The following is an 18,545-nucleotide window of genomic DNA, read 5'->3' on the forward strand; positions in this document are numbered from 1 at the left end:
CTGAACACAGGAGGAAGCAATTTTAATTATTCATTTCAATTTTTCAATAATTCTCAGAGAGGAGGAATCACCACAGATAAGTTAGGCCATAACTCTATTTTGAAATGTGTTTGTTCTCCTTTAGGTTTGTCTAAGATAGCCCTGTGTTACACATTCACCTGAAACAAGAACCCTGGACTTCATTATCTGTATCCATGACAGAACCTTTGAACACTCTGCACTGATATAGACATTACCACGCATTAGTATACATGTCCAGTTAATGTTTTACTAATACTGTCTGTTGGAGCCAATAAAATTTGTTTCAGAGGCTTACCACAAACTTATATACACGAAAATTTGGCAAATGGCATAGAAAATTTCTCAGATTGCACGTCTACCTTGCTCTTTGCCCTAGTAAGAGTTGGCCTCTGTAACTAGGAAAAAAAAGTTCAGAACTAAACTCTTGGTTTTATCCTTGATATATATTCTTTGCTCAGCCTTCTCAAACTCAGTAAATAGATCAAAAATATACCCAGGAACTAAGGCCATAACTCTGGAAATTATTTTCATTCCTCCTTTCCCCAAATTTCCAAGCCATCAACAAATCCTATCAATTTTATATACAAAATATTTCTCAAAGACAAATAGTTCTATCCGTTTTTTCTTCCTCATCCTATTTCTCAAAAGTTGCTCTTCTTTCCTCTGCATTAACTCCTTGCCCTTTTATCCATTCTTAATATTTGGTTAGAGTGCTATTTTTAAGAATTTTTATTTTCACATAATTTCAGACTTGCAAAACGTTTTAAGTATACTACAACTAGTACCATATACTTAAAGTTATCAAATGTTAAAATTTTATCACACTTGATTTTTTTACTTCTATCTATATATCTCTCTCTCTATGTATGCAATTTATTTCTAAAAGAGCTGAGAATTCCAGCTCAAGATCACACATTGCATTTGGTTGTAATGTCTCTAGTTTCTTTTAATCTGTAGTTCCTCAGTCTATAGCTCCATGAGCTTGATGCTTTTGAAAAATAAGGCCAGTTATTTTGTAGAATGTCTCTCAGTTTGGTATTATCAAATGTTTCTTCTTGTTTGATTTAGGATATGCATTTTTGGCAGAAATATCACAGAAATGGTGGTTCTTTTGATGCATATAACAGGAGGCATGTAGCATAAACTTGTCCCATTACTGATGGTACCTTTGATTGCTTGGTTAAAGTAGTGTTTTCCAGGTTTCTTTACAGTAAAGTTACTGTTTTTCGCCAAGGTAATTGTTAAGATATGTTGATCAAAGCAGGATGTTGAAGAGATATTTACACACCCATGTTCACTGCTTCATTATTTACAATAGCCAAGCGGTAGAAGCAAACCAAATGTCTATCAACAGATGAATGGATAAAGGAATGTGATATAGATATACAATGAAATATTACGCCACCTTAAAAAGAGAAGGAAATCCTGTCATATACTACCACATGGATGAACTTCAAGGACATTATGCTAATTGAAATAAGCCGGCTATAAAAGGACAGATACTATATGATTCCACTCACAGTAGTGAAGTAGTTAAAAAGTAGCTGAAGTAGTCAAAAATCATAGAAACAGAAAGTAGTAAGGTAGTTGCCAAGGACTGAGACAAGGGGGAGGAGAAATCAGTGTTTAACAAGTATACAGTTTCAATTTTGCAAGATGACAAAGTTCTAGAGATCTTTTGCACAACAACGTGAATACAGTTAGCATTACTGAACTGTACACTTAAAAATGGTTAAGATGGTAAATTTGATGTTATGTGTGGTTTTTGTTACCACAGTAAGAAGAAAAAACAAGATGGCCAGAACACTATGTAAAAAATGTTCATCTTTAGTGATAAAGAAGTATTAAATAGAACCACCAGTACCAGCGATGAATATTATTACTTTTGTCATCTTTGACAACCTGTCTTTGCATAGGTTAGGATGTAAATTGAAAACATTACCTTCTTTGAAAGTATTTTGGCAATATAAATACATTAAACATGGGGAAATAAAAGGATATGTTGAAGTCCTAACTCCCAGTACCTCAGAAGTTAATTTATTTGGAAATAAGGTTGTTGTAATAGTTAAGTCACACTGAAATGGAGTCAGCCCTTAATCCAATTTGGTTGGTATCCTTATGAGAAGAATAGAAGAGATACAGAGACACAGACACACAGACACACAGGGAGAGAAGGCCATGTGATGACAGAGATAGAAGGGCTGCCACTGCAAGCGAAGGAATGCCAAGATGGCCAGCAAACCCCCAGAAACTAGGAAAAGACAAGGAAGGATTCTCCTCTAAGGTTGTAGAGAAAGCAGGGCCCTGCTGACATGTTGATTTCAGACTGCTAGCTTCCAGAACTGTGAGACAGTAAATTCTGTTGTTTTAAGCCACCCAGATTATGATATTTTATTATAGCAGCTTTGGGAAACTAAAACAGTAATTAATCATTACAATGTACAGAGATATTTTGAGTCTATGTAAATATCCTATATTACTGTAGAGATAGGAGATGTGTGTGTGTACATATATACATCTATATATCTTCTAGCTCTGTTTATTGGGAGGACTTAGAAGCAACGACACTGTAGAATATCTAGTACCCAGATCTTAGTTTCTACTTAATTATCTATTTATGATTCTTGTGTTAAACAGTTTTCTCCGTGGTGGTTGCAAAATGATGATTTGCTAATTCCATCATATCTTCTACATTAGCTGATATTCTACTGTAAGGAAGCATTTCATTCATTTATATCAGTACAGATTCAGGGACTCTTATCTACAGTTTATAATACATTACTATACTTATTTTGTTACCCAAATTGTCTTATATTTGGCCAGTGTGAGCCCCTTCTAGCTGGCTCCTGAATTCTTTTGTAAACCTCCATTATTCTTTGGACATTTTAAATTTTTCTGGCACAAGAAGGTGTTCTGGGTCCACGCTCATGCTATTCCATCTGACAAAATTGCTAAGGGTGACTGACAAGTGATCATCTTTCCAATTTTATCTTGTTTTCTCTTAAGATAGACCTATTCTGACCATTTAACCTAAGCAGCTCCCTTCTCCAGTCCCTATTACAACACTCCTTTAACCTTCACAGCCTTTACTTATTGACATTAGATTAATTCCTTCAACAAATATTTATTTAGCGCCAACTAGTGCCAGACATTGTACTAGACTTTGTTTATTGTCTTTCATAACACATTATGTCTGTTTTATTTACCAAATGTAATTCAATGCCTAGAACATAACAGGTTCTAAATAAATATTCACTCCATGAATGAATAAAATGACCTGATACTAAATCCAATTAGAAATTTTGAGATGGTTTGGGGAAAAAAAAGGAACAGGGATATATTATTCTGTTAGACCAATTTATCTCAATCTTACCTCATTGTTTTAGCACTTAATTTGCGTTAGGCACACACATGGACGCCCAAATTTAGGTAATAAAAAGAAGCTTGTCATATAAAAATCATTAAACATATTATTTATAAAATTACTAACATAAGTCCACAATACATTACTGAAAACTCTTGAGAACAGGTATATTTTAATATTCAATTGTTTTAAGATTCTGTGAGTGCAATTAATATAAGGTATGTTCCTTATATAACATATTCAATAAGGTAAGGGCAATATCCTGTAATAAATGTTAAACTTCCTATAGCAAAAAATCATACCAGGGCTTCCATGGTGGCGCAGTGGTTAAGAATCTGCCTACCAATGCAGGGGACACAGGTTCGAGCCCTGGTCTGGGAAGATCCCACATGCCGCGGAGCAACTAAGCCCGTGAGCCACAACTACTGAGCCTGCACGTGTAGAGCCTGTGCTCCACAACAAGAGAAGCCACGACAATGAGAAGCACGCGCACCGCGATGAAGAGTAGCCCCCGCTCGCCGCAGCTAGAGAAAGCCTGCGCACAGAAACGAAGACCCAACAGAGGCAAAAATAATTAATTAATTTAAAAAATCATACCAAGTAGGATTAAGAAAGATAATATAAGTATTCTCATTTTTGTTCAGGTCAAGTTCTATCATTAAATGGATTTTCTATGAAGCTGTGAAAAAAATTGAGATCTTTGGATTTGGAAATAGCAGACAAAGGACTGTAAACTTAAAATCATATGTTTTTCTACAAGAATTCAATGCAGCATTTCTCCAAATGTGTTTATTTAGCTCAATTATTATATCTAGGCATTTTCTTTTTTGTTTTTAATTCCACTGAATTAAAAATTCTATCTGATAAATTAGGTCATTGAGGATGACAGAACTACTTATCTGCATAATTATGTCCTTCATTTTCACATACAGCTATTAGTCCACAAGCACCAATCACACGTTTTGTCCAGTCCACATCTGTGGGACAATGCTTGTGTTCACCACTTTTTCTTCCTGAGTACACAGGAAGACTACATTTCCTAGCATCCATGGCAATTATGTCTGGGTGACAAGACATTACCAACCACCAGAGCGTAGATAAGAGTGAGAGATGCCATTTCGAAGCCCATCTCTTAAAAACAACCAACATGGGCTTCCCTGGTGGCACAGTGGTTGAGAAACCGCCTGCCAATGCAGGGGACATGGGTTCGAGCCCTTGTCCGGGAAAATCTCACATGCTGCAGAGCAACTAAGCCCATGCACCACAACTACTGAGCCTGCACTCCAGAGCCTGCAAGCCACACTACTGAAGCCCACACGCCTAGAGACCGTGCTCCGCAACAAGAGAAGCCACTGCAATGAGAAGCCCGTGCACTGCAACGAAGAGTAGCCCCTGCTCGCAGCAACTAGAGAACACAATTAAAGAAAGCCCACATGCAGCAACAAAGAGCCAACGCAGCCAAAAATAAATTAATTAATTTAAAAACAAAACAACCAACATGACCTTTCAGCTTTAATTTCCTTTTCCATAGAAATCCTGGATATCATGTGTTCCAAATCATATAGTATACAAAATGGAGGAAGGCTGACATAGTTGCACTGTAGTGTGATATTAGTGAGCAGTAAACTTTCATTGTGCTAAGCCACTGTGATTTCAGGGATACATTTGTCGCATCAACACAGCTCACAACATAATTTTTCCCTAAATGAAAATCAGTCCTCTCACCGCATGAGACTCCAATGATGGAGCAAAAAAGTCATCAAGCCATTCTCCCTGATATATGAATCTCATGTATATCACAAGTCGACTTGTATGCTGTACATCAATGATTTCATCTCACTGCAGACTGAAATGTCAGCTAATAAATACAAGTGATAGTAATTGCCTTTAAACATTGTAAGTCAATAATACTATGCAAAATCCAGCACTGCCCCTTGATCAAGACATTTTGCTAATAGCTTATTCAGCTTTCTTTCTTTTTCTTTCTTTCCTTCTCGTCTCAAGTGTCCATAGCATCTCTGAGCTTCTCTGCCCCAGGTTTTTCTCCAGAGCACCAAGATCTCACCCAGCCTACTCACAGCCAGAGCCCACAAGTATGTGAGTCAGTGAATGAAAGACTAAACCTTCTGTCACGTGGAGGGAAAATTCTGAGGTTTATGCTCCATAGTTCATTACAGAATCCGCAGTAGGACCAAGTTCTGCTTTCCAGAATAATAGCCAGATGCATGACATAACCTTCACTGTCTTTCCTTCTGACCGCCTCACTCTTTCTGCTTCTATACTCTGGCTTCCTGGGATTACCTCCCAAATGAACGAGCTATTCTGGGGGGACCCAAACTAATTCAGTACTTCCGTGGTACTGCTACCTTTCATGAATTTATCTATAAAAGCAATCAATTTCATTCCCAATTGTTTTTATTAAAAAAGGAATTACATATTGTTTGAAAATGATGCAAAAACAGACAGCAAACTAGTTACTGAGGTACTAGGGAACAGATTTCTTTTTTTTTTTTTTTTTTTTGCGGTACACGGGCCTCTCACTGTTGTGGCCTCTCCTGTTGTGGAGCACAGGCTCCGGACGCGCAGGCTCAGCGGCCATGGCTCATGGGCCCAGCCTCTCCGCGGCATGTGGGATCTTCCCGGACCGGGGCACGAACCCGTGTCCCCTGCATCGGCAGGCAGACTCTCAACCACTGCGCCACCAGGGAAGCCCGGGAACAGATTTCTGATCCAATAAAATCCACTTTTTTAAGATGAGCACTTTTCTGTTTGGGCTTCTTTTATGTAAAATCCTCACCCCAAATCATGTATTCTCGTACATAGAGAAATATATTCTATATTTGCAGTCGGAGCCCTAATCATTCCATATGTTCATGGCATTATTTTGAATTATAGTACATGTACATATTGGTATAGTGTGCTTATTGCTGTCAGTTTTCTTCTTCAGTGAACCATTTTTGAACCATTGATCCACATTTGTGATTGGGAATGTAGAGCAATACTATAGAGATCCACTGGAGCCTCTGGAAAGTAGATGCTGAAATGGAATTGCAAGTGCAAAGGTTTATTGGGGCCAAAGCTGTGAAAGAAAAGAGGGGATGGAAGCAGAATTGAGCAAGGAAAATCTTCAACCCATGATGGCGATCTGACACCTCTGAAAAGAAAGGGGGGGGGAGGGGAAGCTGGATTGAGCAAAGAGGTCATCCGACCACAGTGCACATCTGACAAAGTCACAGCCAACCCAATAATAAGGTCCAGAGAAAAGATTTCCCATCAGAGGAGTCCCAGACCCTAGGACTCAGACCATGCTCAGTCATGGCTGAAGGGTGCCTGCCCAGGAAGTTTCTCTGTTCAGAGGCCAAAGGCAGGTCCTGAAAGTGCTAACGACTGGAAGCTGTCAGTTAACTGCTCTCCTTGCAGCTGAATGGCAAATTCTTTCCTGAAAGAAGATCTAAGCAGCACGCTGCCATGGCTATCACAGTTTAAAAAAATATAGGCACCAATATGAAAACTACATGATAAATTACCTAAGATGAACTGCAGCCTATGAATGGAATGTAAAGGGAGATGATCTAACCACAGAAACCCTTGCAGCCCATGTACAACCTTTTAAAACTTCAGATTTATTAATAACATAGTATGGTTTCAATAAAAACCTAAGTAATAGTACATTTTAATTTTGTGAAATGTGAATAAAATACCATCCCTGCCTTTCTCTGTCCATTAGATTCTGGCAAACACTCAACTTTACGTACCCTACTCTTTTGCTAGCCATTGGAGGAATAACTGTAACACAAAATGTAGCTGATCCACGAGTGTTCAGGGGACATACCAAGGAACAGATTTCTCATCAACTTTCACGGCGTCAATGACTATGTATACCCAGATGACTTACCAATCATATCACCAGCCCAGACCTCTACTTGGAGCTTCAAATTCATGTATCCAACAGCCTACGTCTCTCGGTCTTCTCAAGGACACTTCAAGTTCACCTTATGTACAACTGAACTCATACTGTTTTCCTCAATCCTGGTTCTTATCCAGTATCTCTTATAACAATGGACAGCACTACCATTTGACACGGCCCCATCAGAATTAGCCCCTTTCTTTTCCTTAACACCATTTCCAAAGTATCCAATGTACCAACAACTGCTGTTTTTCACCTCCTAAATAGCTCTTTTGTTTGTTTGCTTTTATTTCCATTTCTCTAGGACGTGGGTCAAAAAGGATCTTGCTGTGACTTACGTCATGGAGTGTTCTGCCTATGTTTCTAAATAGCTCTTGAATATCTCCATTTCTCTCCATCTCTTCTACCACCAAAGTTATTTCTCCAGTTATATCTACAATAGCCTCCTAGCTGGTCTATCCACTCACACTCTGCCCACCTCCTCTATCTCTTCTCTATATTACAGCTGGATTGATTGTACAAAAATGCAAAGTATGACCACATCACCATCCTTCGTTCTTAAAATGCTTTTGCCTTTCAAGTCATGCATGGTTTGGTCCTACCCGTTATCTTGGGTCTCACTTTCCCAACACCTCCTCCCTATACTCCATACTCTGGCTGCACCGAACTTTCCGGTAAACTCCTACACTCATCAGCAACTCTTCTCCCCAAAGGACTTAGCAATGCTCTTCTCTCTGCCTCAAATACTCTTTTTTACTCCACTTCATCTTATCAATTTCTACTCATCCTTTTGCTAGCAGAGCAAACTTCCTTAGGAAATCTTTTGTGACCCTGATGACCAGGTCACATTCCCCCTGTGATAAGCTTTTATAGCACCAATGACTTTCCCTCATAGTATTTATCACAGTTGCAATTTGACATTTATTTGTATGACAACTCGATGAATGTCTGTCTTTCCTACTAGAATGTAAACTGCATGAAGGCAGAGCCTGTGTTTCATTTGGTCCACCACAGTGTCCTCAGAACATGACTTGACTCATATTAACATATTGGGTGTACAACAGACAAGCAGCTAGAAGAGTGTTCCATAAGAAATTCTAAAATGCAAATTTGTGAGGCTGCTCCATCTTAGAATGGTTTGCTTAAAAGTTTTGATCCATCCCCTCAACTGGGTATAGTCAGGACATGGGAAGCAAGAGCTCAAATCTTGGACCACTGAACCCAGAGGTCACACACCCCACCTACATGCTATATCTATACTCGGAGGCTCCAGCCTTGATGCTGTTTTCTGCTTAATTATTCTGTAAGTACTCTCTTAGCCTCAAATTTAGCCTTAACATTTTTACCTAATGCTCTCTTCTATCATCGGTGTAGACATATAGACGTGAACTTCCCCAAAGAGAAGGTCATCATTTATTGAGTGGCCATGGAAAAAAGAAAAGTCACAAACTTTTAGGGGATATTTGGCATCTAGAGCTGAGTTTTCATGAGTTCCTGAAAGTGCAGACAACCATTGCAACTGGTTTTTTAGGGCAACAGCTTACTGAAAAAAGGTGTTCTAATTTAGGTTCACCATTGGGACCCCAAACTCACCATGTACTCATTTGCCCTCTACGAGGGTGCTTAGTTGGGACAGAAATCCTCAGCATGGGGCAGAATCCCCACATTTTTTTACCCATAAAGTAAGGGCTATTAAGGTAGCAACAACCACTGGGAAAGCTATGTGGATCTTCTTCCCTATCGAAATACTAAGTCAGAGGCAAAATCACTGGTTTATAGGGAATTGCAGAGATTAAGGCAATTATCAAAGATTTGTGAGATGCTGGCCAATGATTCTTATCCCCATTCAATTCCTCCATATGGTCAGTGTGAAAACTGATGCTAACTCCAACTGCATTTTCCAATCCCAACAGTAGTCTCTTTCCTAGAACAGATGAATAAAGTTCCTGACTCCTGATCTGCAGTTCCTGATTTGTGGATCCTGTATTACTTTGTTCCTGCTCATTTGGACTACCAGGAGTAGTTTGATTTCACCTGGCAGGAGCAACAGTTTGTTAACTCTCCACCCTGGGCCACAGTCTAGTTGCCGGGAGTTGTGGCAACATTTCCTTTCTTCTAGCACATGGCCCTGACCCAATACTTTTACAACCTCAAGCTGATCAATCCAGGAGAATAGCGAGTGGCAATACCCTAGATGTCTTGGAAAGGAATATGAGGTAAATCTTTAAAAAACCAAAGATCCCACATCCTCTGTTAAGTCCCAGGAAGGTGTGGCTGGGAGGGGGAATTTCAATGTCTGTTAAGTCCCAGGAAGGTGTGGCTGGGAGGGGGAGTTTCAATGTCAACGACATGGTAGACTATTTCCCCTAAGTGGAAGACAAGTTGTACACAACACTAACAGGGAACCTTCTTGGATTCTGGAATCAGATCTAGATAGCATTTGTGTATCCTCTGACCAATTAATAGGTAACACAGAAATCTGCCCAGATCAGATTAAGAGAAGGTTTTCTGGTATGCAACAAAAGCGGCCTGCTAGTTGGCCTGATGACCACATTGATCCAGTAGTGTCCAAGATGCATGAAGCATGTATATACCAACATGGTATAAGGAAACTCTGCTAAGCCTTGAAAGTAGTGTTACCACAGGGAAGCCTGGGGTTTTGGAGCTAATTCATGTCACCATCAGCAGGTAACTATTCTCTTTTTGAGTAACAACTCCTGGCGTGCTTCTAAAGCCAAATATCTGATTATAGAGTCAGGTTAAGTATGCAGTCTGGGCTGCCCTTCATGAACTGGGGATCATCAGATCCACAATCCAAAGGGCCACGTTTACCCTAAAACAGCTCCAATGAGTGGCATATAAAAGAACGAGCTTTGCAGGCCACAAGGATAAAAGTATTAAGTAAATGGGTAGCTCACTTGGAACACAGAAGCGTAGACATTTTATACATTATAGGAAGTGCTTAATAAAAATCTCATTAAATAAAGAATCAACACGCGAACCTGTTCCTAGCAATGAAAGATTCCTACTACACAGGAGGCAATCAAATACTTTCTGAAGTAAATTTTGCCAGACTTCAGGCTTCATTAATAATATTTATTTTAAAGATCACTTTTCATTGTAACAAATATAAAGTCATCAATGTTTTACAAATTGTCAAAAATGCTTTAAGTACCAAAAAAAATACATTAGTAAAATGAATGTTATTTTGTATTATTTGATATATACTTGATACTGTCAACATGCATACCATATGTCAGAAAAGCTCATGCATTATTGGAAGAGAGCAAAAATAAGATATAAGTGCTATATTGTCTGATTACAAATTCATTGCTTCGGTTAGTTTTCTTTCTTCAGGGATACCATTTACCTGCAATGTGTAAGAATGAATATGGGCATGAGTTAAGCATGGACACTTTTAGATTTGGAGCAAAACGAATTACTGCAAGGCGTACTGTTCTATCTTCTTAACATAATTTAAAATAATTATGTTGCATTATTTCTCTGCATTTGGTTTTCAAAAAAAAGGAAATTCTAAATTAGTCATCTGCTTCTTGGGTCAAAGCTACAATGTTCTGTATTTCTCAAAAGGCACGGCCTGAAAATTCCTCCCACAATAAACAAAAAGAATGAGTTTGACTGCAGGACGTATGACTGTACCTTTTAATCGTGGCTCTTTAGAAAATATCATGTGGTTTGGAAGGGCAGAGAAAATGAGAAAACCTGAAGGGGCATCAAAACTAATGGCTTGGGCCTGGTCCAAACGGTAGTGCTATTGTCAGCTCTTAACTGCTCTATTATCTCAGCTAGTGCTTAAGTCCAGGATTACAACCCCAGCAGCTAGTTCATTTCTTAAACTTCTGATGATCTTTTAAAAGAAAACAACTAACTAAAGAAAACAAACTTCAAAATATACCCTCCCCTGACAAATTCCATACAGCAAGCTGCAAACAAAATGACTTGATATCCATGGGACAAACCCTGTGCTTAAATTACCTTCATAAAGAAAACTGTGACATTAGCATAGTGCTTTGAGGTAGTTGGAAAAAACAAAGTATGAAAATCCTGCACTGATGTTGTTGCCTCTTTGCGATACCAGGATAACCAGGATAGAGGGACAGCAAAGCTGTTGTGCACATGAAAATACATACACAGCACTGAATCCATGCATGTGCAGACAGAATGGAATAACTTCTAAACTGAGAAACAAACTTCATGTTTTCATTCACATGAACAGAATGGGAATAAGGAATGTAACTTGCCCATTTAGCTCTTCTCTTCAGGAGGTACGACTATTTGGTGTTACATTTATCAGAGGCAGAAACACAAAAATCTAATATCATAATTATAAAAGATGCCAGGCTGGTCTCTCTCCCTTTAGCACTTAGGTACTTTGGGGACTCATCAAAAACAAGAACAAGAAGAAAACAACCAAGAAGATATGGTGTACTTTAGGCAATAATACAGAAAATTACAGAAAAATATAAGAAAACAAGAAGGCAATAGGCTATAAGTGTTAACTAAAAAGGAGATGAAAGCTTTCCTGACTTAAGCAAAATGCTTGTTCCCCAAAACCTGTCTTAGAAAAATAACTTAGAAAATTATGTTGAACAACCTAAAATCCCCCTAGGGAAATTCTTTGGCTCTTATAACATTTGCTCAGGCATAAATTATCTTTGTATTTGGAAACGGTGCCTATTACTAAAACGTAGCAAGCTAACAGGTCTACTTGCTAAAAATTTATACAACTATTAGGTAAATCTCCCTAACATCGTCTACTTAGGTTTCCTTATTTCTCCCAATGGGAGGGGGGGAGAAGTCAAATCTAGATTTTTTAAGTATTCGAAAGAACTATTCACTATTTTTCTAGATATTGTCTTCCTTCACTCCTTGTCTGAAATAATTAAGAATCAGAGGTATGACATCTTAGGAGAGACGGAAGTCTAGGAGGTTAATGAGGAAGAAGTTCTAGCATTTCCATTGAAGAAATATTCTTTTAAAATTATACGTCTTTAAAAAAAAGTCATGAAATTAGTGGTAGTAGGGATTCATTTATTTCTTTGCTCTTTAGACAACACACAATTACAGCAGTTTGTTCCTTCATTAGTCTCCTGAATGCTCACACAGTAGCACCACTGCATTAATATACTGAACAGTCTTGTTGAAACATGTTAGCATTTAATTAAAACAAGCAATCAGAATTGTGGGGGAAATTCTTATAAACGTTATTTCATAATTAAAATCTGATGAACAACTTCATTATACTTGCCTCAAATCTTTGAAAAGTTGTCAAACGAAAATCTCCTTAAATTCCCGAAAGCAGTAATAGAGAAGATAATTTTTTGAATGAAAACAAGCAATAATTTTCTATATGTGCCTAAAGTTTTTATGAGACTTACTTAATAGCTTCCCTACCACAATACCACTATTCATACTCAGAACTCCACATCCAACTTACATTTTTAAAACTTCTCTGGCTTTTCCAAAAGAGCTACAAAGGCATTACTGGTTGCTCAGCAATTAGAACTAGGAATCAACCACTAATTAGAAAACAATCATGAATAAGTTATCTACTTGGTACAGAGATGAATGAAATAATTGGCTGTGGAAATTTTTTAGGGACACTGGAAAGAAATAAACTTAAAGAAAGCAAGTCTTAGGGAAATAGAATAGTCCAGGGAGAATTGCCCGCCATCTTGTTGTCACTGGTCATGTTATAAGAGCTTTTTAAACGGCATTAAAACCAGACCAACCATTTCTCATTTATCCCCCTGAAGCCTCAGTGATTAGTCACAATGGTTTCCTTTTGTAAGAGTCAGTTTCAAGCTGCTCACTTACTGAGACAAATCCTGGAAGCATCCAAGCTAAGAATTTTTCATACCAAGGGGAAGAATAGGGAGCTTCACCGAAGGAAGGGGATTTTATTCAGTCTTCCTTAATTAGACAGGACCTCCATGGATGCTTCTGCTGTAAGATCATTTACCCTGTGTCTATCACTCTTATGCCAATCTACGCAAAGATCTAAGCTATTATTCAGAGGTTCTAACTCTGATTAAGGAATGACACAACTGTTTTGCCTCACTTGGTGAAGATAAAGCTTCATAAATTACCTAGTAGTATAGTTATCTTTTGATCTATTAGCTTCGTTCATAAACATGAACTTATTACTTTTCGTACTCACCTGTAGTCTGCTGTTGGGGAATCTGAGTCTGATGTGGCAAGTTCCTAGAAATGATTAACATCTTTTAGTAAAACTGTATTTGTCCACACACATGTTAACAGAGAGCAGACACATTAGCATGAAAAGCTTTATAGCTGGCAAGACCCCAGAAATCATCTGATCCAGCACAAACACAGCCCCCCACCTCTCATAAGTTTATGGGTGAGGAAACTGAGGTCTGAGGAAGATGAATAATAACAATATGTGATAATGTTCATGGAGTTTCTACTACATGTTATACTCTACCTCACAACAACATAGGAGGTAGGTATTATTTTTCTCAATTTACAGATGAGGAAATAGGCTTGGAAGTCCAAGGCTACGTAGCCAGGAAGTGGTGGATAAAGATGAGAACATAGGACTCCAGGGCTTGTGTCTGTAACCTGTACACTTTCAGATCCAGGTCTAGAACACATATACACCCTCACAGAACAACATATATTACCATCTTCATTTACTGTGCCAAACCTGTGCTCCTCCATCCAAATCCCAGGGAATGACACTGGCTATCCACCCAACTGCACCAGTCAAAATATGGAAGTCATCATTGACTCTTCCCTCTCGTTCAGTTTCTACAATGAATCCCTTGGGAACCCTTCATGATTCTCCTCAATCTCCTTTGACTCTGTTTGCGTCTTCCCCATCTCTACTGCTACCTTGGTTGAAGCCATCATCATTTCTCATTTGGATCTCGGCAACTGATCTGAATTATCTCCTCATTCCCATTCTTGCTCCCTTATAATCCACTGTGCACACTGCTGTCAGATGATCTTCTGAGACACAAATCTGATTATGTCATTCAAATGAACACATTTCATTATTTCCTTATACCTACTGCAAATTAAGTTTCAAGTTTCTTAGTGTGATCTGGAAGGCCATCAATGTATCTGGTTCCTACGTGGAGCCCTCCCTGAACTTCCTGAAACAGAATCACCGCCACCATGGCCACTATCATCTCTTGCCCCCAGCCAGCTCCCATTTATCCTTCCAAACTCAACCCAAAATTTGTTACAGTGGACTCATATTACTCCTATAATTTAAAAATATCCCACAGGAACGTTAATTAAAATATTTAACTTATTATTTTTAATTTAAAAAGTAACATCTCAAGTACCACCTCTTCTATGCCCCCTCACTCTCTAAGCACCCCTTCCCCCAACTAGGTTACCACTGAGCAGGCTTCCATACACAAGCGGTCATTGTATTTCTCCTCACATAATGTTTAACTGCCCCAAAGTGCCTTAACAGTAAGAACGTTCCTATTTTGTTTAGTATCCCTAGCAGTAAGCATGCAATAAATTATGTTTGGATGAATACATGCAAAAATGAAGATACTTACAAAGATTCACATAATACACATGTTTATCAACACTCATATTCACCCATGCATTTTCAGATTTTGAAATGAAAATTAGTTTACAAAAATGTACAATTTAGATTCTGTGTGGAAGAAATTCTAGGAGTCAGCCCCTTGCAACAGAGTAGGGCTTGATCCAAGCCAGGGATTTTCAAGGTTTTTTGTTTCTCTTCAGCAATGGAATTCCTTTTAATTCAAATCCTAAGCAGAACTCTTGATGTACAAAAGAGATAAATGTGAGGTTGCCCGGGTTGAAACAAGGGAGCCAGGAATCCCGCCTGCTTTGTTTCCTTTGCCTCACATGCTGGACTCTAAGGCATTGGTAAGAAACCTCCAAGAAACAAAGTTTGAAAAGCGTTGATCTGAATCATTTCAGCCAGGCAAATATTATGCTCCAAATACAGTGATCTAAACTCGAAAACAGTACATACTAAATACTGTTCAAACTTAAACTAATCCATAGGAATGTTAATGACTTCAAGTGAATTTTTTTAAAGTTTCAGTTCCTTTTAAAATATATGGTTAAGGAAATAAAGTCAATTCTAATTCAATTTGAGGAAGTTACTTAATAATTCATCTCAATAATTACATTCTTTTTTTGCTATTCCCTATCAGCCCTACTTATCCTTGTGTGGTCTCCGAGAGTATTTTCCTTGGTTTGTTTATTCTTTCAGTATTTCACACAATGTATTTATAGTGCTTTTGATCACGAAAGTAAAAAGATTAATTTACAAACCACAGAAAGGAAATTAAGTTACAGATTTAAAGACGGGTAAACAAACATCTTTACTACCAAAGTCAAAATGCAATTTCATGGACATTTGGGAGGGGGATATGAGTTTTCTTTTAACTTCTCAGATACAACTTACTTTGGGTCTATTCTACATTAGAAATGAATACGGCACACCTTGCGTGCACACGCATGCGCGCGCACACACACACACACACACACACACACACACGTCCTCATTTCCTATCATCTCTAGCTCTACCTGGCCTATTAACGGATTAAATCAATACATTTTGACAAAATTAAGATATCAAAGAGGACAAAGAAAGCCTTTCAAAAGCCCTAGATCAGGATAACCAAATTCAAAATCAATCTGTGAATGAAGTAGCTGGACCCCACTCTCTCACTGGCCAACCCACCTGACCCTTCTGTGGAACACAGTTTTAAAACCACGGATCAAAGTCAGTCTACACCCTGTCATTTCTTCTCTAGCCTTCGGGGTTTTTTTTCCTCTTTTGCTACAACTTTCTAAACAGCAATGGCCTTGGTTAGGTTTGAAGAGAAATGGTTAGTTCAGAAAGTGCTACACAAATGAGTAAGAAATCTGGAGGAGAAGTATGAGCAACTGTGTGTATTACACTGGTTTAGGGATTTAAAAGTATCTGCAGTGAGAGTCCCAATTAAGTTTGTTAAGTTTGAACAATGTACATGTGCTCCTCACAACTTCAACTGAAACTCAGATGAGTTACATACAAGGACAGTGTGTGCAACAAGGTGCTCAACAAAAAAATACGTGGAGATTCCACATCCCCAGAGTCTCCAAGGTGCGCACACATGACTGATTTTGCGGTTGACCGAACTTGTGGCTACAAGTAAGCCTGTGAGTGTTAATATACCTATGATGGGCATATTTGAAGTATGTATTCCATTTAAAGATTGAAGGGAGGTAACTCATAAGAGCGCTGCTTCAGGCATATTAGAAAAATGCCCACAACTGACTTTGCTATAGTTGAGCAGAGAATGCAGTAAGAAAATGGAAACGCTTCTATCTTTGGTGAAAGCAGGCTGCTAAAGGCAATTAGAGAGGAAAAGTCGGGGTTGACTTCAAACAGAAGTCCTATAATCCTTCAAAGAAAGGACCTTTATAAAGTCATCAAACTATTTAGAATAATTAAGCTATTAGTGGACTGGTGGAAAGATTATTTTGCGTAAACTGAATTATGTAGAAAAAAGATTTACAAAAACTGTAGTTCTCTAAATTATTAGCATTAATTTTTTTCTATTTTTACTACCATTAACGACAGGCATTTAAATAGAAAATTATGTAAATTGGCTATTGCACAAACTCTATCCTTTAAGAAAGCAAAGGTAATAACTTGCAAATTAATAAATAAGTGATTTGGGGGAGTACACAATTATTTATTATTTGTGCAACCATTTTAAAGTAATTTGACATTCTTCGATATCCTGTAGAGTAATTCTATGAGTAAGGTTGATGATTATCAACTCATTATGTTCCTACTTGCTTGAAGACTCAAAAGCAAAGAAAGGCTGAGGGATTTGTATATAGCCACAGAATCCATGCCAGAGTTGAAAACAAATGACATTAGTTTAGTTACGTGGAACACAAAACACTTCTTTTGAATTAGTATGTATTCATTTAAAAATAAGAAATAGTAATATCTTTTTGGAACTTCTCAATTATCAGCAAAATTGACATTACCCAAACCTTGAATTTTCTACAAAATTTTTTCTACAAAAATGCTGATGTGGACACAGTCTACTTTTACTAAGGAACCAGGCCATTATTTTGCTCAAAGAAGGAAGGAAGGACACAAAGAAATTGGAAACATCACCACAATTTTAAATTTCAAGATCTAATTTTAATTAAAATCAATGTAGAATATACGTGGAATATAAAGAAGAAAGGAGAAATTCATTTATTTTAGGTTCTTTTCCCTACTTTCATAAAGCTGAAAGCAAGGCGACCACAGCTCTAGAACCAAAGTCCGTCAGAGAGATACTATATCTATCACTTTTAGCATATACTCGCTGAATTTTTTTAAAAAGTCAATGGCTCTGAAACATCCTTGGCTGCTCGACACTTCTTGTCAACAGGAAATCATTATCTTGATCCCCCGAAACAGTCTCTTCAACTGATATTAACTTTCATTGAAACCTAATTTTTTATTTATGGAATTTTACCATGAAGCTGGTTCTCACTATTACCCAAGGGAAGACAAATGGAAAAATACTTTAGATAAAAGCTAAAATGATTAGTTACTAAATATCTATAATTAGAAGACTTAACTCTACTTTTATACTAGTTAATTTGCAAAAGATTAAACACAACCTACTTCCTGTCTTGAGGGAGACCCAATCACCCTGGATTAAGTGTTATGTTTAGTATAATGAACAAGGAAAATTTTTGTATAGCCAATTAAAATCTTCCTAGAAAATGTTTGGGTACTTGCCCCTATTATTCCTTATATAAATTCCTCATTGACGAGGCCTCCCACTCAGGAAAAATCGATTGATACTGATGTTGGGATTAAAAAAAGAATAATGAAGAGGCAGATCTACCCCCTAAAAGACCACATAATACACTACAAATTAAAGAATAAATTATTTTTTAGAAAATTGAATATTTGGGATCCCCCAGTCAATACTTCACATGAAATCGCAAAATAAGCACAGTTTCCAGGTGGTTTTTATCTTTTCAACGTTTACCGTTTCTCTGTCCCATTCGTATATCATTTTCTAATCAGCACTAATCTCTCACTTCTCCACACCATCCTCCTCCGCAGTTTAAGGAAGTGTGAAAATCTAGAGGCACAAAGCCCAACACTCTGGACTGTCCCCTTTCACATTTTCTTTTGCACAGACCCCTCAGGGGGAATTAGGAGAAATTGTTCCCCCTTTAAAACTTCCCCCCACTCCCTCCAC

General features: G+C 37.9%; 1 protein-coding gene across 4 annotated transcripts in view; it reads right to left on the bottom strand.

Moving 5' to 3' along the window:
- Positions 1-10,370: 10,370 nt before the first annotated feature.
- Positions 10,371-18,545, bottom strand: part of SGCE (sarcoglycan epsilon) — a 67,515-nt gene continuing 59,340 nt past the window's right edge. For all 4 annotated transcript variants that reach the window (XM_027102481.1, XM_027102480.1, XM_027102479.1 and 1 more), the window contains 2 exons: positions 13,474-13,517; positions 10,371-10,662 (listed from right to left, as the gene is read on the bottom strand). In XM_027102481.1, coding sequence (XP_026958282.1) covers positions 10,646-10,662; positions 13,474-13,517 — 61 coding nt within the window. In that variant the 3' untranslated portion in view covers positions 10,371-10,645. The remainder of the gene's footprint in view (positions 10,663-13,473; positions 13,518-18,545) is intronic.

This window comes from Aethalodelphis obliquidens, unplaced genomic scaffold, assembly GCF_003676395.1.
Source record: "Aethalodelphis obliquidens isolate GAN/ISIS:26980383/991018 unplaced genomic scaffold, ASM367639v1 scaffold5, whole genome shotgun sequence".
Taxonomy (NCBI): domain Eukaryota; kingdom Metazoa; phylum Chordata; class Mammalia; order Artiodactyla; family Delphinidae; genus Aethalodelphis; species Aethalodelphis obliquidens.